Genomic DNA, 21,123 nt, shown 5'->3' with positions numbered 1-21,123 from the left:
TTTAAGACCATAATTGGCAAGTTTGGTCCTGAAACCCTATCATAACTCTTCTGTGAAATTGCAGTGTACTCATCACCTAAAAATATGCAGCTCAATTTGGTCATGTTGCAAAAATGCCACTTACACTGACCATGAAAATAGCAACATACCCTGTATGCTTAAGAAAATGAAAGCCCAGCGTCTCTTGCAAGAAAACCAGGTCCCGAGTTCAGAAAGATGCATCAGGGGGTTCTGAGGATGGCCTCACAGCTCCAGGACGAGTCTGGGGTTCGCCTTCCTCCTGCTGAGTCCACGTGAAATATGGTGGTTACGTGGTGACCTCTCTGGATAAGGGTTTTCCTCTCTCTTTCTGTTTTTATTTGAGAAACAAACAATAAAGGTTGTGGTGCTAGGTTGTTTGGATACTTTACTTACCATTCTAATTTTAGTGACCCTGCAGTGTTCTGCGTGTCAAAGACAGGTTTGAGATAAAAATGACAAGCTTCCCCACACAGCTGAACGAATGGTGCTATTAAAGACAATGGACATTTCAAACCTGGGTATAAATTTCGGGAAAGGATGCTCAGCTATGTAGGAGGCTCAGAGGGGGTAGAAATAGGCCTGGCTTAGAGCTAAGAGCCCTGGTTTATCTGGCTTGGTCACTGTCCAGCTCTGGGTTCTTGGAAAGCCATGGAACTTCTCCCAGGTTCCGACTCCTCATTGGTGAAGGAGGAGCCTCACCTGCGATGCTGCGTGGATCACCTGTGAGGATGATTCACAGACAAGGAAACTGAGGCAAAGGGGGGTGTTAGCTCATAAGATTGCCATCGTGTTCTGCTAGCATTAGGTCAATGCTCACCCAAGTATTTATTGTAAGGGTAAACCACTGTGGTCTTCTGAAAAAAAGTCAAAGACAAAAAAAAAAAAAAGAAAAAACACAAAAAATAAATAGATTTTGCCATTAATTCTCAATCATGCCCCCACTCAACAGCTCCCTAGAATGTTCTAGAATTAGCACTTGCAAATGGTCATGGAAGCCTATGTTGGAAGGCAGCATGTTGTCCTCTTTTATGCTGTTTGTGGATAGAATTAGCATGCATCATCAACCAAGCCCCACAGTCCTTTCTCGCCATGGAAGCTTCAGCCCCCTGTTTAGGGTCACCTGTGTCCCCACAGGGACACAGGGCTTCTGGAAGATCTCTTCACCTCTGCCAAGCGTCTCTGTGGCAGCCACATCGGAATGTCCCTCTCTCTTGCCGTGACAGCACGTCCTGTGTACCGGATGTGGGAGGCAGCCCCGGGGAGCAGGCAGAGGGCACAGGCTCTGTGGCGCACAGACCTAGTTTCTGTCTTGTTCTACCCTCAAGAACGGCACGCCCTTGGGCAACCTGTTTTAACCTCTCTGTGCCCCACTGCCTGCATCGCTAAAACAGGATGTCTTAACTGGGTTTTCCAGGCAATAGGCTCTGCCATGGAGATTTGCATGCAGGGAGTTCAGGGCTCAGTGCTCTCCGGAACGGCACAGATAAGGAAATGAGGGGGCAGGCCTGGCAGCGGGAGAAGTGAAAACCAGGCAGTGGCCCCGTTGATGCCTCAGTGAGCTCTGAACCTGGCTGGTCCTTCAGCAGCATCCTGTCTTGAGGCAAGGGCTGGGCCTTTGTGTACCCACATGGACTAGTGTTTGGATGCAGGCTGCCCCTGGGGAGGGTAGGCAGCTCACCTAGATCAAAGGCACTTCCTGGAGAGGGACTCACCCGGGAGCCCCCAGACACCAACTCCCCAAGATTGGAGAAATGAGACCCTCGGTCCTGAAGGTGGCCCAGGCAGCACACCATAACGTCCGCTCTGGAGGGCAATGGTCCTTTGTCTGTCTGCAGGCTGGGGGAGGATTAAATGAGATGGTGTCTGCGAGGAACAACACATGGTCTCCCATAGCAACACTGATACTCTGTTTATCATTGCAGCCTAGCGTCATTCTAATCACTGCATTGTAACAAGTGCATTGTGATGTTTGCCTTGACTTCTCTCCCATTCTACTGTGAGCTGCTTCAAAGAAACAACCATGCTTTTGTTTGTTTTGTGTTTTCACCTTTGCATTCCTAGGCTTGAGCACAGAACTTGGCTCTAAAAAAATTCTTAATAACTTGTAGAATGGCGAGATGGATAAAGGAATGGGACCGGGAGGAGGGTGCCCTGGGGCTGCCTTTTGGGGGCATCTGGTGGCACTCCACGGGCACTCCCAGGTAAAAACTGTGTGTGCCTGACGATCCCACGCTTTCTCTCCTAGTCACTCTGGACTCGTGGCAGTCCCTGGCCCTCTCTTCAATAATTGTTGACCCGTCCATCAGGACCTTCGCTGTGGCTCACGTCAGCACTGCTGCCACCAGCGACTTCTCGGCTGCCCGAGACCTCTGTCTGTCGGGTAAGGGCAGTTTCCACCCACTCCCCCCACCCCAACATAGTGGAGTTGCTTGGCATGGAGTCTCCAGGGGGATACGCTCCTCAGAAAATGAGTGACATTGAACCAGGTCAGAGGAGGGTCAGAGGAGGGATGTAGGGGCTAGTCTGAGACAGAGGAGATGAATGGAAACTCAGGATGGCTGTCCTGAGATTACAGGCGGGCCGTCACGGCGAGGAAGAAATACACTTATTCTGGCCAGGCATATGGGGCAAAGCTAAGACCTATGTATTAAACTCCAATTTCAAGAGACATTTTTCAGCGCAATATGAAAAACTTTCTAATAGGTAAAGCTGTCCACAAATGCATACTTCCTTTAGAGGGTTTCTGGTCACTGATATTTAAATAAAAACCAGGTGGCCACTTGACAGGAATATTCTACAAAGATGTTAATATCTGCAAGAGCCTGAAATTAGATAATATTCACACTCCTTCAATTGTGAAATTCCAGGAATCTCCTCCCCTACAAGGTTGGAAAACAATATGCAAATGTTAAAGACAGGGCCGCCATGTACAGATGTACAGGCTATGTGCTGAACAACTCTAGGCGGTGCCATAACACCGAGACTGGGCCATAAATGAGGACTCCAGGCAGGGCACAGCTTACAAATGAATGAAGTGGCTCCATTTCCAAAACTGTTTTTAGGACTAAAACCATGAATGCCGTGGATAATTTAAATTGTCTGGTGCAGGACCTGGCACATGGGAAATGACACAACTCCTGGTAGAACAGGGTAGGTACTTAGATGGTACCGTGTTTCCCCAAAAATAAGACCCAGCCGGACAATCAGCTCTAACGCGTCTTTTGGAGAAAAATTAAAATAAGAGCTAATATTAGATTATGTTATATTTTATTATACCTGGTCTTATAGTGAAATAGGACTGGGTCTTATATTACTTTTTGCTCCAAAAGACGCATTAGAACTGATTGTCTGGCTAGGTCTTATTTTCAGGCAAACACAGTAGCAGGGGAAAGATAAGGCTGCAGAAGAAGGCAAGGAAAGCCTTGTCTGATATAGCTTAATCCCGAGGCCAGTGGGGAGCCATGGAGGTGTTTTAAACAGGGGAATGATAAGAGCACATTTATGAATTAAATAATCAGCCAAAAACCCTACTGTTATATGGAAAATAGATTGATGGGAGAGTTGGTCCCTCATGACCACCATTTTATTCCCAGTCTCTAAAAAAGTACCCGGGATATATAGTAGGTGCTCAAGTGATTAAGAGAGTGATTGCAAGGATGGATGGATGGATGGATGGATGGATGGATGGATGGATGGATGGATGGATGTATGTATGTATGGATGGATAGATGGATAAATGATGGATGGATGATGGATGGATGATGGATGGATGGATGGATGGATGGATGATGGATGGATGGATGGATGGATGATGGATGGATGATGGATGGATGGATGGATGGATGGATGGATGGATGGATGGATGATGGATGGATGGATGGATGATGGATGGATGGATGATGGATGGATGGATGGATGGATGATGGATGGATGGATGGATGGATGATGGATGGATGATGGATGGATGGATGGATGGATGGATGGATGGATGATGGATGGATAAATGATGGATGGATGGATGGATGGATGGATGGATGATGGATGGATGGATGATGGATGGATAGATGGATGGATGGATGGATGGATGGATGGATGGATGGATGGATGATGGATGGATGGATGGATGATGGATGGATGGATGGATGATGGATGGATGATGGATGGATGGATGGATGGATGGATGGATGATGGATGGATGGATGGATGGATGGATGGATGGATGGATGGATGGATGGGTCGATGCATGAATGCCTAACTGGAGGGATACATGGATTCACGGATACATGATTGGATGCCTGAGTTGGACACCTGACTAAGGTCATGCATGACTTGGACACCTCTGAGACCCAAGCCTCACTCTTCTCCCTCTACTCTACAGAGTGTTCCCGTCACCAGGCCTGCCTTGTCACTGCTCTACAGACCCGACCTGGGACTGTGAGATGTGTGTTCTATCCTGACACCCAGATCTGTACACATAGCCTGCAGGCCCAGAACTGCCAACTTCTGCTCCGTGAAGAGGCCACCCTTATCTACCGGAAGCTGAGTAAGTCCACCCCTGTGATTTTGGGGCCCTTCCCAGGAGCCTGGGTATGGCCAAGAAGGACTGTCTGAGCATGTGGTGACTTGTAGGCTGTGGCTTTTGAAGTTCTTAAGGGAAAGTTGGCCAAGCTTAACCTGGGCTAGGTAGCACTCACCTGCGATGGACTAAAAACCCTACTTCTCACATAGAACTCTTCTGTGCCACCTTTATTCATTTATTCCTTGGAGTTACAAGCCATTTGGCCTTTGAGTTTCTTAGTAAAATAATTAAATAAGCCCCTTTTTATTACTGTTTTGTAGTTTAGAAAGTTCTCTCCCATATCTTATCTCATTTGGTCCTCACACTAATCCTGTGAGGTGGCAGACAGAGTTTTATCCCTTCTTGGGCATCAGGAGATTCTGGCCCAGAGAAGTTCAGTGACTGATTTCCCACAGCTAGTGATAATAGAACAGGGATTTGGAGCCAGGTCTCCTGTCTCTAGGTGTGACCCTTTCCTACAAAGCCACACTGACTAATCACAGTCCCTTTACTGGGAGCAGCTGCTCCTGGCTCAGTTTAGTTTAAAAACATTCCAGAAGGTGCTATCATGTGTCAGACCTGTGTTAGGTGCTGGGGATCCAGGGATGCAGCAGGTAAGGGGAGGGCCACATATAAATCCATCACTAAGTGAAATAGGTAAGATCTGTATAATAGGACACATGGGAACTGGGACCGGGGGACACACCTTCCCCAGTAGACACGCTGATCAGATGGAATTAATAACTTCTCAGAAATGTTGTCTATGTCTGCCAGCTTATCTCTCAGAGAAGAGGTCGGTAAACTTTCTCTGTTAAGGGCTAGATAATAAACATTTTAGGCTCTACAGCCGCACATCTCTGTTATAACTACCCAGCTCTGCCATCGTAGCAGGAAAGCAGCCACAGGCAATGCAGTATGTAAATCCATGGGTGTGGCTGTGTGCCAATGAAACTTTATTTATAAACCCAGCTAGTATCATATTTGGCCCCACCCTGCCTTGAGCCCTTGATATCCTCCTCTTCTGCCCCTCCTGCACCTCAGCCTTCAGACGGACCTGGGCCTGGGAGTGCTTCGATTGCTGTATGCTGAGCTCTTGGGCCCTGGATCTCAAGTCTTGTCTTCTATCTGGATATTTCTATTATTTAGTCAAGTGAGATTTCAACAGTGTATTTCACCCACAGTGTAGCTAATCCACATGGTAGTCCTTAACTTTGAGGTTTGAGTTCTGGAAAACAAATTAGACTGTTTCTCTATTAATTCTATGGGACTCAAATTCCATGCAAAATTCTTACCTCCAGCAGACAATGCTCACCTGTATGTATCTACCTAGGCGTTGTTTGTTTGTACCTAGGGCACTTATAGAATTATGGATGTGTATATATATATATATATATATATATATATATATATATATATATATATATATATGAACCTAAATAGCTAAGAAAAATCTACATGGCCTTAATATGTGGATATTCTGAAAAGAATTCACATTTCTGCAAAAGATTTCAAAATGGGGAACTGCACGTCTAACATTTTTCCCATATTGGATCTCATTCAGTCTGGGATTCATCGGTCAGCCTCTGCAGGAAGGATTAAATGCCACTGTCTGTGGGAAAGCAGGCCTGCATTCCCTCGAAATTCCTAGCTTTCATATTTTCTGCCTTTGCTCCCCCCTTCAGATGATGCCACGTTTATGAAAATGTGGCTGTTTGCTACAGAGCAAAAGAAACTGGCCACGGAAGGTTCTGCTGCTTTAGTAGTCACTGTCTTGCCTGCTTGCCTGAGACCTGGTGATTTACAATTGAAACAGGAAATCTTATGAGAAGGAACTGTGGGGGTGAGATCAGTCATTGATTTGTAATTGAGGTCAGATTAAAAAGCAGAAATGATTTCTTTCCATTGTGAGCTTTCATTTTGAGGCCTCACTCACATTCGCCAATGTTTTTGCAACAGAGAAGATTGCATTCAGTTTCCCTCCTTCCTCCCTTTCTTCCTTCCTTCCCTCTTTTCTTTCTTTCCTTTCCTTTCCTTTCCTTTCCTTTCCTTTCCTTTCCTTTCCTCTCCTCTCCTCTCCTCTCCTCTCCTCTCCTCTCCTCTCCTCTCCTCTCCTCTCCTCTCCTCTCCTCTCCTCTCCTTCTCTTCTCTTTTCTTCTCTTTTCTTTCTTTCATATACCAGGGGTGCCAAAAAGAATGTATACACATGACTTGTATTCATCTTTTGTTATTGGTACACATTGAGTATTAGGATTTGAATACAGTGTTTTCCTTTCTTAAAACATGTAGACATTTTTTTGGCGCCCTCTGTATATATGGAGCAACTACCTTTTGCCAGGCCTGAGCCTGGAACATTCCAACCATCATGTTATTTATCCCTACCATCTTTGTGTTGTAGGGGCTACTGTTGCTCCTATTTTGAAGGTGGGAAAAATGAGGGTTCGAAACATTATGAAGTTTTCCCAATGAGCTGGTCCAACACATAAAACACAGGTCTGCCTCCCTGGACCACCCATGGGTTCCTGCTCACCATGCTGACCCTCAGGGGCGTGGAGGTCATGAACACACATCACAGCAGGGTTTCTCAACCCAGGAGCCATGGACATTGGGGCCCTGGCTCATTCCTACCTGGGGGGCTGACCTGATCTCTTGTGGGAAGCTCAGCAGCACCCCTGGCCTCTACCCTACCAGGTGCCAGTAGCGTCTCTCCCTAACCCGTGTGACAACCCAATATGGCACCAGACCTGTCACATGTCCCCTGGGGGCAAAATCACCTCCAATGGAACCACTGCGTTATGCCAAGCTCTTGAGGAACGGGTAAACATCTGTCTGTCTGTCCGCTTCCTCTCCCATGCTCCCCTTTAGTCATCATATATGTATTTTAAATAGAAGTCGCTGCAGAGGAAACAGGAAAGCTTTCTCTCTCATTCAACTGACAGTGAAACAGAGCGAAGCAAATACACCTGCTGGAGCTAATAAGAGACTCTCCTCTCTCTCTCTCTCTCTCTCTCTCTCTCTCTCTCTCTCTCTCTCTCTCTCTCTCTCTCTCTCTCTCTCTCCTCACCAGTATTTGCTCTGTGCAAGGCCCTAAGCCCGGTGGGGAATCAAACACAGGCTTCTCTCAAGTCCCTGAAAGTGATATTTGAAACTGAGCCGAGCCCAACAAAAGTGTATTGAATCAATGAATGAATGAAAGACAGTGCAGCAGAAGAGATGAGATAGGGCTGCAGAGGGGCTGATCCTGTGTCTGATGATTAACCCTACAAGGAAGGGATGGAAGGTGCCTGGGAGCACAGAGCAGTGATGGTGGCAGCGCCAGCCTGGACCTACTGGGCCGGGTGGCACTTGGACATGAACAAAGGAAGTGGGGGGCCTTGTAGGCTGGGCAGAGGCCCACAGAGGGGCCCTGAACTGGCCCTCAACCCTGTGTATATGAGGCATGGTCAGAGTTGAGGTTTAGAAAGGTGGGCTTTGAATCCTATATCACCTTGCCGTCGTGGCAGCTACCCACCCTGGGACCCTGCACCTGTTTCCTCACCAGTTCCTTAGTTGTAATTCTGAAATCCAAAGTTCTAAGTCAGATTTTTTTTTTTTTTTTGTAAGTGTGTGGCAAACTCATTTAATGGCAAAATCTGACCTGGAATGAATGAAGAAATTATATTCTTTATTCATCCCTCTTAGGAGCCCTCCGTGCATTTTATCAGAGAAATACTGGATGTGTTTGATGAGGAAGTTGTGTTTCCCATCTCCCTGGAAGATTGCACATTGCATGTTTGTGTCCTTAAAATCTTAAAATCCAAAGAATTCTGAATGGCGGCCCACATCTGGCCCAGGGTCCTGAGTAAGGGATTGTGTTCCTAGGAGTGTCTCTTAATGCAATGACAGTCATGAGAGAAGGGATTAGAGCTACACTCGGCATAGTCAGTGCCTAGGAAAGGTCAGCTGTCTTTGCTACAATTGTTATTATTATTTTCACATTGAAAATTAACCTGACAAGATGTAAGATATTAGGGTCCAACATTTTATAAAGTGCAAAAAGCAAAAAGCAGTGTTTTGTTTCTTAAAGCGTATTCCCACCGATTCTGGAGAATAGAGCACCCACGGCTCTCTCGCCCCCTTCTCCCCCACATTGCCCTCCCAACAGATAATCCTCTGCTCAGTTTTGGGACATCTGCACCTTCTGTGACCATCCCCGGCCACGGCCTGCTGCTGGGTACGTCCCAGGCCATCCAGGTGGGCACTTCATGGAAGCAAGTGGACCAGTTCCTGGGAGTGCCGTATGCTGCCCCACCCCTGGCAGAGAGCCGCTTCTGGGCACCGGGGCTCTTGAACTGGACAGGGTCCTGGGATGCCACCAAGCCACGGTAAGGCTCGAGTGCAACACACCTCGGTGAATTCCTCTCCCGTTCTAATGAGGGCAGAGTGGTGCGTTCTAGTTTGAGTGGAGCCGGGGGTGAGGGTAGGGGGGTGAGAGGGTGTATTAGTTAAGGTGGCATTTCCTGCTCTAATACATAACCCCCCAGCTATCAGTGACTTATATTATCTTGCTCCTATAAAGCTCATTTGGTGATGGAGGGGCCAGTGTGCTTTGCTCCATACGGTGATTCAGGGACCCAGGCTGATGGAAGCTCTGCCTTCTTCAGCAGGAACCTTCCTGCTGTTGCATCCAGGAAAGAGAGGTTGTGGAAGAGGCCACAGGGGTGGGTTTTGTGGGTCATGCCTGCAGGTGGTGAGCATATGTCACTTGCTCCTCCTGGCCATGTCTGATTTCAATGGTGCTAAGAAATACAGCAGGGAAAGAAATATGTATGAAAGAAACACATGATGAAAAAAGAAATTGAGATGAGATTTTTTTTTTCGTTGTTTGGGTTTTTTTGTTTTGTTTTGTTTTATTTTGTTTTTTTTACTATTAGGGACAATATTAGAATGAATTTTCAAAAAAGAAGCAAAAAAAAAAAAAAAAACAGAAAAAAAGGAAAAAAAATTCATATCTGATCTTCCTCCCTCATCAACTCTCCAATTTCACCCACTCCCTCCCATGCATACACACCATTTTAGTAGTTGACAAGTTAGAGAAGATTTTGTGATTTTTCTAACTCAATCATGGTCAGAGCGCCCAAAGAAACAGCAGCCATTCTCCTGTCTCCTCCTCCCCACCTGCATTTGCCCTCCCAACACGCAGCCATAGCTCTTTCACAAGGCAGCTGCCACCTCCCTGTCCCTTGCCATCTGTGACCAGCTCCTGGGCAGCCCACAGGCCCAGGCTTCAAGTCAGGCAGTGGCAGGAAAATGCAGAACACCATGGATGAGACTCCACCACTGGGAAACAAAAGGAACAGACGCTCACTAATTCGAGCTGGGACATACCCACCTGGCAGGTGGGGTCATTGACTTACATAGGCTTTTGAGTGGACAGTTGCTGGAGAGCTTGGTTCATGATCATTGGAGAGCCCAGTGCCAATGAGGCTTGGGTGATGTGTAGAGTCACCTTTTGGGTGGATTGCCATCATGCTGCCATTAGGTGTGTCCCAGACGTGGTGTCAGCTCTTAGGCCAGGAGATGCTCAAGCTGTCACACTCGGACTTGGGACTGATGTAGAAAGCAGACTGGACACCTCATCCAGTGACAGGTCTGCACACTTGGAGCAGAGAAGGGCCAAGGTCCCAAGTGGCATCCCGGTCGCTTCTCTATCTTGGTCCCTTCTCTCCGGGTTGGTGCCTTGTTCCTGGGGCCCAAGGCAGGGACAGTGATGGGCTCCCTTCACTTGCCACCCCCAGCTGCCCGTTCCTGAAGGTGCCTAACTTCCCAGAGCTGCTGGGCCACCAGGCCCTTGGATGGGGGCTGGGTTTGGCCTCTGCTGGTGGACTGGGAGGGGACATGGGGCATGTGCCCTTGGTTGTGTCCCCTGAGTCAGTCCGTATCTGCAGGGCCAGCTGCTGGCAGCCAGGCATCAGCACGCCCACCAATCCTGGCGTCAGTGAGGATTGCTTGTATCTCAACGTGTTTGTTCCTCAGAGTCTGGTGAGTTCTGAAGCCCTTGCTGTGTCTGCCCCATTAGCAGCCCCTGTCCCCACAGCTGTGAGCACGTTCACTCACCCCCACTCAGGTTATGCTCCCCGAGCAGCGTGCTAGCTCGTTGTTGCCTAGTGAAGGCCTGAGTGAGTGGCTGAGAGCAAGCTAAGGTCCTCCCCGTCCTACACAGCCCCATCTGATCTGCCCATACCCTCGCGCTTCCCACATGGGGGACAGTGCACGGTGACCCCATCCAGTTCTCTAGGAAATATTCATACGGAGCCTGTGATGGCTGGGGACTCTTCTAGGTGGGTCACAGCTGTGAACAAAATAAGCCCTGCTCTGGGGGGGGGGTTATACTTTAGTGAGAGAGGCAGAAAGAAACAGATAAACAACTGAATATTAAATAGTTAACAGCAAACAAAAGATATTGACAAAAAATATAGCAGGGGAGGAAGCACAAAGTGATAAGAGGTGCTAAGTGGTGGTCAGGACGTGCCTGTTGAGCAGGGGTGGGGTGGAGGGAGGGTGGAGGGAGGGTGCGAGCCATGCGGGTAGGGGAGGGCCAACAATCCAAGGTGCGGGCTCTCTTGAGGGCCACAGGTTGGGGAAGGGGAGCCCGGATTCAAAAGAGTGTGCAAACGAGGAAATGCCCACCCCTTGGAAGACCTTGGCAGTGACCCCTTGGGGCCATTTCACTGGAGCCTTCCATGTGGACTTTTGTTTGAGGCCGTTCTGGAGTTTGGGGTTTAGGGCTTTGACCCTGACTGGTTATGCCCGGGTTTGAAGCCTGCATCTGCCTGGTAGCAGCTATGGTCCTGATACTGAGTGTTTGAATTTCCTGTTTGCGGGGAAGTCAGAGTCCACGAAAGAAAAAGTAACTGATGAGCTTTAGGAAACATGAGTTTCTGGTGACGCCAGCCCAGTGTTGACAGATCTCGTGGTACATGTGACGCTGTCCCCGCTTCCTGGTCCCATAGCCTACTAACAGTGAGCTTCAGCGGCACTTTGGAGGTCTGATCACAGCTGGCTGATCTGAGAGCTTTGTGATAAGGCCACCAAAACCATGAAAGTTCTCTTGAGCTGCATTAGTTAAAGTAATGGAGCCCAGAGTGAGGGAGGTGACAGAGTTCCACGCTGCCCAGTGCTGGACGTACCGTATTTGTGGGTGCTGAACTCAATTCTGGCTCCAAACCAGCCTACCACTTACTACTTCCTCACTGGCCTAGAGAAAGTAACTCACATTTGGTATCCCCCAGTTACCTCATCTGAAAACGGGGAGATGAAGTTTCTGCCTTATAAAGTTTTTGAGAGAATTAAATAAAACCATGTATATGTACTAATTGATCAATGGATCTCTGACACATACGAATGACGCAATGAGAGGCAAACTTTTGATCTTCACAGTACTAATAAGAGGTGTTATTCCCATTTTTCAAATGAAAAGGCCAAGGTTCGGAGAGGTTAGGTGACCTGCCTAAGGTCACTCAGCTAGGGAGTGATTACTGGAGACTTGGTCAGGAGGGTCCCCGAGTTCTTGGCTAGGTCCAGTAAGTGGTGACCAGTGAGCGTATACTTCTGCTACAGTGAGAGCAAGAAGTTTGTGACAGTACTGTTTATAGAGCACTTTTATATCTGGTTTCACTGGTTTTCACATACACTCTAGGAGGAAGGTAAATAAATATATATGTATATTTATATATATATACTGGGGTGCCAAAAAATGTATACAAGTGGGCACTTTGGTCAACGTTGTTCAAGCAGTAGTTCGCTGCAATCAGAAGTGTCTGGACGCTGATGGGAACCACTTTGAGCACCTCTTGTCATTGCAGAAGTCAAATGGGACTTGTAGTCATCTTTTGTTATCGCTATATATTGAGTAGTACAATTTTAAGGTAGTTTTTTCCTTTTTTAAAATGTGTATACTTTTTTTGGCACCCTCTGTGTGTGTGTGTGTATATATATGTGTGTGTGTGTGTGTGTGTGTGTGTGTGTGTGTGTGTATGTATATGTATATGTATATATATATGTGTGTATATATATATATATGTATATATATATATATATATATATATATATATATGGTACCAAAAATATACACATACACACACATACACACACACACACGTCCCAAAAAGGTATGCATATATATTAAATACATATACATTACATATATATGTATTAAAATTGAAATAATATATACCAATAACAAAAGAGGAATACAAGTCACGTTTGACTTCTGCAATTACAAGAGGTGCTCAAAGTGGTTCCCATCAGTGTAATTTTAACACAGCTTTTTCCTTCCTTAAAGTGTGTATACATTTTTTCGGCACCTTCTGTGTGTGTGTGTAGGTCTAGGGGTTGGGGCTTCATCCTGTGAACTTTGGGGGAACACAGTTCGGCCCCCGACATGGGGCCACGTGTGCCTGCAGAGCAGAGCTGACAGGAAGAGTCAAGTGTAGGCTCCGAGTCGGGCACCTATGTGGGGAAGGGGCCCTCACCAACCTCTGGGGGTGAGAATGGGCCAACCTATAGCACCCGCATTTCTCCAATCCCCACAGGCTCCCAATGCATCTGTGCTGGTATTCTTCCACAACAGCAGGGAGGCCGGGGGGCGCGAAGGGCGCCTGGCCTTGGACGGCTCCTTCCTGGCTGCTCTCGGCGACCTCATCGTGGTAACCGCTGGCTACCGAGTGGGCATCTTTGGCTTCCTGAGTTCTGGTGAGTTGCTGGTGTTTGTGGGGACTGCTGACCCCTGAGTGAAGGCTCGCTCTGTGCGTGACCAGCCCCTTCTTCCTGGAATCCCATCCTCTCGTGGCCCCCGGCCCTCCTCCAGCCCAGCTGAGCCCTCAGTGGAACGTCCCACAAGCTCATGAGACGCTCCAATGATGCTGACACCCCTAGGCCAGACAGTATTTGCCTTGGATTAAACTCACTATGTGTCTGAAGCTGTCCCAAGGACGTTCCATGTCTTATCTTGTGACATACGTGTGTGTGTTCGTGTGTGTTGACGCCCCAGGAAGTTTGACACTTGTTCAAGGTCACAAGGTCAGGAAAGAGCAGAGCCAGGACTCAGCACTGGGTTGACTTGCCCCGGAGAACTCTAAGGAGCAGATGATGGCTCTTGGGTCCACAGGGCAGCCATCTGCCTGGGAGGGAGGACTGCATCAGTTATGTGCTTTCCCTTTCATTCTGGTTGCCCTTGTGAACACTGGCCTGTTCCTTCCAGTCACAGACCCAGTTATCCCCCTGGTGATGCCCTCTGCCTTTCCCCCACCCCCAGAGCAGAACTGAAGCTTGGGCCAATCCCACCATCTTCCTCCCACATCTTCCCCTCCATCCACAGCCCCCACCAGGATTAGGGTAGTTGTCAGGCAGCTGTGGCAGAGGGCAGACATGCTGGTCTGGGAATTTGAGGAACCATTCATTGTCTCTGTGACTTTGGACAAAACCCTTTCTTTCTTTGAGTCTCAGTTTTCTCCTCTGTAAAATGAGAATAATTGTACAACTTCCAAAATTACTATGAGGCTCAAGTGAGGTACTGCATGGGAAAGGGGCTTTAGAGCCGGTGAAGGCTTTATGAGTCCTCAAGAATGGGTACAGAGCGTTGTCTCTTTTCCAAGGATCTCATTTAAGGCCTGGAATGTCTTACCTGCTAAGCACGGTTGGGCAGGTGAAAGGAAGGTAGCGTGACCGGAATGAGGAACTTGACTAGCATGTGGGTGAGTGGGATGGCTGTCCAGCATGAAAGCCAGGCATGCTGGGGAATGAGGGCTGATGGACAACTTGGCAGGAGGCCTTGAGTGCCATAGAGAAGTTTCTGGGCCTGCACGACAAATGCGAAATGGGCAGCAAGTTAAGACAGAAGGAGACCAGACGCCAATGTGGGAGCTGTGGATGACAACCAGACTTCAGATTTCCTTTAAGAGAGTAGGGTCAGCTGCTAAAACACTAAGAACGCTTCACCTGGGTTTCCTTTCCTCTTCAAATGCCCAACTAATAATGGTTTTTAAGTCAGTAGCTCCTTTCTCTAAAGAGGTGGTAAAATTCCGACGTCATCCTGTTGAACCGCAGTCAGGGGAGCTTTTCACAGACGTGGCTGACTTCTTGGCTTAGAGCATTCCAGACAGAAGAGAGCGAATTTCCATATGTCATCTGTCCCTGAGCGGGTGGAGGATTATGATTTCATGGACTGTAATCTTACTGAGAATTTGTATGATTCTGGGAAGGCAAACTCATTTCTGCTGCCGGCAGGGCACCGACGGGGGAGGCAAAGGAAACTTCCAGAACACTCACCCTCTTTCATTCCTGAATTGAAACACTACCTGTTCATTGTGCTTAAAACGAAACTATCAGTAAGATAGTAAGAGAGAAGGAATATTACACTTACCAAGCAGCTCTCTTTATCACTTTTCACCTAGATGACCTCATTTCATTCTCTTGGCAGCTCTGCAAGGCCAGCGTTGTGGGGCCATTTCACAGGTGAAACCATGCCGCCCAGAGAGGTTAAGGAACTTCATGCCCCACTGTTTGGAGTGGCATGCTGGGCGATACACCCTGGTGGTCAAACAGTAAGAGGAAATATGTCTTAGCTTGCTCTGTCCCAGCTCTGGAAGCCCCCTTTGCATTCTGATTCTCCTGTGTACAGAGCAGGATCAGTCTGTGGCATTCATTTCACCACAGGCAGTTTTTCTGTGCATTATCTGCTAGACCTTCTAGAGTATCCCACATTCCTGAGCTTCCATGTTTCTTGCATTGTGCCTCCCTGCTGTTCGGCCCAGATAGAGAAGTGCTCAACTAATCAAGGCACTGAGACACAGAGAATGTCTCAGCGGGCGACAAAAGAGCAGCAGCACTGTGGTGCAAACACGGGCTTCCTAAGTACAGACAGCCCGTCTCCTGCCTGCCACACACACTCGAGGACAAAGCTCGAGGGATGAGCAGCTACTGTGCAGAGGGCGCAGGCACTCCCAGCCTCAGGGAGCGCTCAGGAAGGAGGAAGGAGCAGGCGTGAGACTCAGCGAGCCCCCCAGTACATTTACGACACTGGACACCATTCCCTTTTCCATTAAAAAGAAAATATATATATATGTATTTCTTAAAAATGTTTTTATAAAAATACATACATACATATATATAATTTCATATATATGAGCTTTTATTATTTAGAGCAGTTCTATGTTCACAGAAAAATTGAGCAGAAAGTACAGAGCGCTCCCATACATGCCTTCGTCCCCTGCCTCGGTTTCCCCTATTTATTATCACCATTGCACATTGATAGGGCACATTTGTTACAACCGATGAGCCACTGTGGCTACACTGCTGTTCACTCAAGTCCAGGGCTGACACGAGGACTCACTCTTTGTGTCGTACGCATTATGGGTTTTGACAAATGAATAGTGACCCATGTCTATCCGTAGGGTATCACACAGACCAGGCTCACTAGCCTAAAATTTCTCCATGTGCCACCTACCCGCCCCTCCCCTTTTCCGTGTTAAATAGCTGGGAACTGCCGTTGGGAACCCAGGTCTGGAAAAAGCTGGGCTGCTTCGCATGCCAGCCTCGGCCGGGGGCCCTGCACGGCTCTCTGGCTGTGCACCAGGCAACACAGTCTCCAAGAGCAGCTCCATCGCAATTCCTTCCCTCCACATCCCATCACAGGCTGCCCATCTCTCAAAGGATGCTAGGACTTAGGGGCAGACGACACGAGAGAAAGAGTGAGAGGCAAACCCTTGGACCCTTGCCTGGCTCTGAGCAGGGGCTCGCGGGGTGAAGGCCCCTTTCTGTCCCTGGACAGGGCCTCTGTCATGTCAGGGCACTTTGTGGTCTTGTCTGGCCCTGTGTCTGGCCGGTGGCTGGCACACAGCTGCCTCTGAACTTCAGCAACAGCAGTAGCAGCTGGCATTTACTGAGTCAGCCCGAGGAGCTACCCCACGTACATCATCTCACTGGGCGCAGAATCTGCTGGAAGGCCCAGAGCAAAAATGCCCCCTTGAGAGCTCCAGGCTCTCATTTCAAAAGGGGTGGGAGAAAGATGAGAGCAGAAGCTTGCGCCAGTTCTGAGGCCCACAAACGTGCCTTCTCTGCCACGCCAGGCAGGCCAAACCCAGTGGTACTTAAAGGGAGCCGTGGTTCCTGATGAACTGAGCCGTCGGAAAGGAAGTGAGGGGCTTGGCAGTGAATATGGGGAGAAGGGGGCACAATGATTGCCCTCGTCTCTGGCAAAGCAGTGCAGCAAGGGAAACTGGGGGTGGTGGTGTGCAGGGTCAGGAAGAGCGGGCCAACCGTGGCCTGCAGGCCTCCTGCAGGGTGCTTGGGCCAGGGAGCCAGACGGAAGGCACGGTACCATTTCCATCACCTCATTGTCCCTGGGGCACTCGGAGGTCTCCAGGGAGGGCCTGCCACCCTCTCTGACAGAGGAACAGGACAGAGGCACACTCCAGTGGGTGACCCATCACAGGTGCAATTTCTGCCCCAAAGACGAGGCAGGCCCTGCAGAGGGCATCTCTGAGATACCACTGGGACCTAGACCCATTTTATTGGAGAAGAACCAAATAACTTCTGTAGACTTTTATGCCAGGCACTGTTCTGTTTCATTTATAGATATTAACTAATTTACTTATCATAACAAACCCATTTTGCAGGGGGAAAAGCAAGTCCCATTAAGTAACTGATCCTGGGCCCCACAGGGCTCCGAGGTGGTGGAGCCAGGGAATTACCCCACTTATCTGGCTCCATAGCCTGTGTACTCGGCCAGCTCACCATGCTGCCTTCCATCAATGGCCATCAACAGGACTGGCGTGGGACCCACCGTGAGCCCAGATCTGTGCTAAGGAGCGTTAGAGGGCCAGTTAGATAATGAGGGAGCCAGCGGATGTTTGCTGGGGTGGTTCTGCCCCGAGGCGCAGGAGCCTGGCAGTGGAGGGGCAGGTCAGGGTGGATTAGGCAGATGGGGAGCACTGTCATCACGTTATCCTGACATCTTCTATTCACACCCATCTCCCTACTGGACCGTAGGCGCCTAGCCCGCGGAGAGCAGCCTCTCCAGTTTCACATCCCCAGCAGCACCTCACAGCTTGTGTTTGTGGCGGGGCTGAGCCAGGTAGGGCCTGCGCAGGGCCCCGGGGACAAGGAGAATCGGGGCTCAGCCACCGCCAGACTGCAGGGGAATGAATGTGGACATGGGGGGCGGACCTTGATGTCTGGGTGAAGGTCAGCATTGAGGAGCCCAGGGAACGCAGACTGCCTCGCTAGGCTGATGTCAGTCTTAGAGTCTGAGAAGCCAGGAAGAAGTTTAGACTCGCTGCAGTGGGAATGAGGGAGTCATGCAGGCTTTGCGGCAGAGAAAGTTCCGTAAATACAGCACTTTGGTTTTTTAATGAAAGTAACCCAATGCCTTGCACATCACAGATTTTTTAGCAAATGTTTCTTGAATCGGACAGAAGTTTAGGACCAACAGTTCTGAGTCTGCGTTGGGGTTTAAGTCCCAGGTTTACCTCAAGTTTGCTTCTTGCACCTAAACACATTTTTCCTCTGAAGCCTCTGTTTCCTCTCCAGGAGAGGAAAAGGTTGGACTAGACTCTCTCAGACCAACTGGGGCCTGTCGCCGAGGCTGTGTGTCCTGAGGGTCAGAATCATGTCAGGATCACGTCTGTCTCGCTCTGCTCAGAGCCCGATCAGGCCCAATTCACACGTGTCTCACGAATGGCCTCTTGAATGTCCCCATCCTTCTGGCCGCCTAGGGGACTGTAGACCCCAGAATGTCAGCATTGGCCCTTCTCACGTACGTGGGAAGCTGATATATGGGAAGTGAGAGTCAGGGACCGTCCTCCGCACCCCCTCACACCCGACTGTCACTGTCACTGGAAATGCAGACCACGAGGTCACCTCCCAGACTTGCAGGAGTGGGTCCTACTCTCAGTTGGCGCCCTGCTTTCCTGCCCTTCCTGAGGCCTTGGAAACAAATGCGTTTGTCCTAACAGATGGATGTACACCCAGTCCAGAAAATTCCACAGCGAGGGCGGTGCCAATGTTTTCACCAACCCCAGAACACGAAATGCATTTGGAGAAGTTCTGACAGTCTCCCCAGCTGGAAGAGGAGTCAGTATTGCTCTGTCCTCTGAGCTGGTGTTCTGTGGGCTCTGTGACACTGGGCTGGGGAACTGAGACGTAAGGCTTTTCTGTTTGGGAACAGGGGGCTTGTTGGTACTTTCCTGCAAGATACTGAATCGTATTCATCACAACTACGGTCCTTCATTCAGCTAACATTTGCTGAGGACCTAGTCTGTGCCACTGGTTTTAATGAGGGGCTCAACCTAAGAGAAACTAAAGGTGACAAATACCCTGAAAGCGGACCCTTCCTTCCCCGGAGGGCTGCCTGTGAATTGATGGTGTAGCTAAGACTGGAAGGATGGCTGGGTGCGGGGGCGATGGGGAACGCCGGGGGAGGGCAAGGACTCTGGGCAGAGGAAGGCACCTGTGCTGGGCATGGGGTGGGGGGCGCTGGGACAGGATGGCCTGGTGTGTATGAGCAACTGTTGGGAGGGACACCTTGGGCGCTTCTGCACAAGCACAGGTTTGAGACAAAGGGAGATGCAGCCAGAGACACAGATACCTAGTCCTACGGGGCCTCGAATACACCAGAAGAGCCAAGAGAATGTCCTAAGGAAAATGAGATGAGATGGGAGATTTTAGCTAGGACGGGGCAGGGTGTGTGTGTGTGTGTGTGTGTGCGTGTGTTAGAGAGCTGATCCAAAAGTTAAGTTTCAAGACCACTCTGGATGTGGCCCAGAGAATTCCTGCAGGGACAAATGAGGGTCCAGGAGGCCAGTGGCAATGGGAAACAATGGGGACATGACGGCAGAAGTCAGCAGAGACGGAGAGCCCGGAGCATCTGGGGAAGGCACGGGGTACAGCAGACGGAGGTGTCAGGGAGACCTGCAAGGTTGTGCAGCGGCTGCATGGGTGGGTGGCCCTGCGATGGGAGGAAAAGACAAGGTACTGGAAATGCGTTGTCTGGGGCGTTCAGGAAGCTTAGACTCAATCCCCTTACACCTGAATGCACTTGACATGACTGGGGTATCCTCCTGGGGAAATGTGAGGGGTCTGGAGCTGGGAGGTGCTCTGGGTGCTGACACACTCAGGGGAGTCACCAACGTGTAGGTGGCACGAGAGGGCATAAGGTCTCTAGAGCAAAGCAGGTGTGAGCAACTCAAACTAGAACAGGCCTGGAGTTTCGGGGTGTGGAGAGGCATCGATTGACAAGGACGATACTTTGAATTCAGAGGACGGCCAGAAGGCCATGGCATATAGTGTCCCAAACGCCAAGGCCATGTTTTTGCTATTCCTTTTGTGTGTGTATGTGTCAAATCATTCCATTAAAAATAGTGCTGAGCTTTCAATAAATATTTACTAGATTCTTTGTAAAAAGGAAAGAGCCATCAACACAGCTGAATGCCACTGAGGGTCGCGGAAAATAGGGCAGTGGGGAGGACAGCGAGCCTCGCCTCGCCAGGCCTGGCCGTCGTTGGGGACAAAGAGCACAGAGAGCCACCAGCAGCAGGTGAAGACGTGGGGCAGGCGGCTCATCTCCTCCCTGCTCACGTGCCAAGTCAGGGGCTGGCCTGGACATGCATTGCCTCAATCCGAGCAGCTGCCCAACAAATGCCTCATCTAGGATGATTAAGTTGTGGTCCAGAGAGGTGAAGTGACATGTCCAAGGTCTCCTAGATAGCAAAGGTGAAAGGACGGACTCTTTCACTTTTGCCTGACCCTGATACCAGCGTCCATGCTTTTCCCACTGGCCACACTGTATTTGGAACCACAGTCCCAACCTGTGTGGACAGGAGGCGCTGAGGGCCTGGCCTCAACAGCACGGGGATGATGAGATTCCAGGTGCAAAATCACAAAAGGTAAAAGGTTTTCCTCTTTCTGAAGGGACCAGCGAGGTGAGTGGCAACTGGGGGCTGCTGGACCAGGTGGCGGCTCTGACCTGGGTACAGACCTACATCGGAGTGTTTGGTGGGGACCCTCGGCGAGTGGCCCTGGCAGCTGACCGCGGTGGAGCGGATGTGGCCGGCATCCACCTTCTGACCAGCAAGGCTGCCGACTCCAGACTCTTCCGGAGAGCCGTGCTGATGGTGAGTTGCCCATCTGCCTTCAGCCTCTCTGCAGATGCTCCCAGGCCAGAGGGTCTTTCCGGCTTCTTGGGGCCAGTTGGCTTCCATCACTCAGTTTCCCTTATCCTTTGCTATGAGTGGGTGTCCTGCTCATGGCCATCTGATGTGCACCAGGGTGCTGAGGGCTTCCCTGATGGTTGTCTACTCCTATCCAAAGTGCTGATGATTCCAGATGGGGGAGTATTCTATTTTCTGGGGGCACTTCGCTAGGGTGTCACGGTCTGAACTCTCAGTTACCTCCCTTGTTTGTAGACAACCACAGGGATGGCATGTAGGGTAAGAAGTTTCTGATGGAAGAAAAGTTAATGATGAGGGTACAGTTTAGCCAATACGATGCTAACTATATTCAGCAGTATC

At 49.4% G+C, this 21,123-nt stretch overlaps 1 protein-coding gene across 1 annotated transcript in view; it reads left to right on the top strand.

The window, feature by feature from the left end:
- The window catches only part of TG (thyroglobulin), a gene marked incomplete at its 5' end in the record, with an annotated part of 218,933 nt that overhangs the window by 108,409 nt on the left and 89,401 nt on the right, over positions 1 to 21,123 (top strand). Inside the window, 6 exons of the mRNA XM_081071189.1 lie at positions 2,267 to 2,401; positions 4,400 to 4,564; positions 8,721 to 8,940; positions 10,504 to 10,597; positions 13,150 to 13,309; positions 20,525 to 20,727. Coding sequence (XP_080927315.1) covers positions 2,267 to 2,401; positions 4,400 to 4,564; positions 8,721 to 8,940; positions 10,504 to 10,597; positions 13,150 to 13,309; positions 20,525 to 20,727 — 977 coding nt within the window. The remainder of the gene's footprint in view (positions 1 to 2,266; positions 2,402 to 4,399; positions 4,565 to 8,720; positions 8,941 to 10,503; positions 10,598 to 13,149; positions 13,310 to 20,524; positions 20,728 to 21,123) is intronic.

The sequence above is a fragment of the Rhinolophus hipposideros genome, assembly GCF_964194185.1.
Source record: "Rhinolophus hipposideros genome assembly, chromosome: 13".
Classification (NCBI taxonomy): domain Eukaryota; kingdom Metazoa; phylum Chordata; class Mammalia; order Chiroptera; family Rhinolophidae; genus Rhinolophus; species Rhinolophus hipposideros.
The sequence above is the reverse complement of the archived record's forward strand: the minus strand, read 5'-3'. Positions and strand labels throughout refer to the sequence as shown.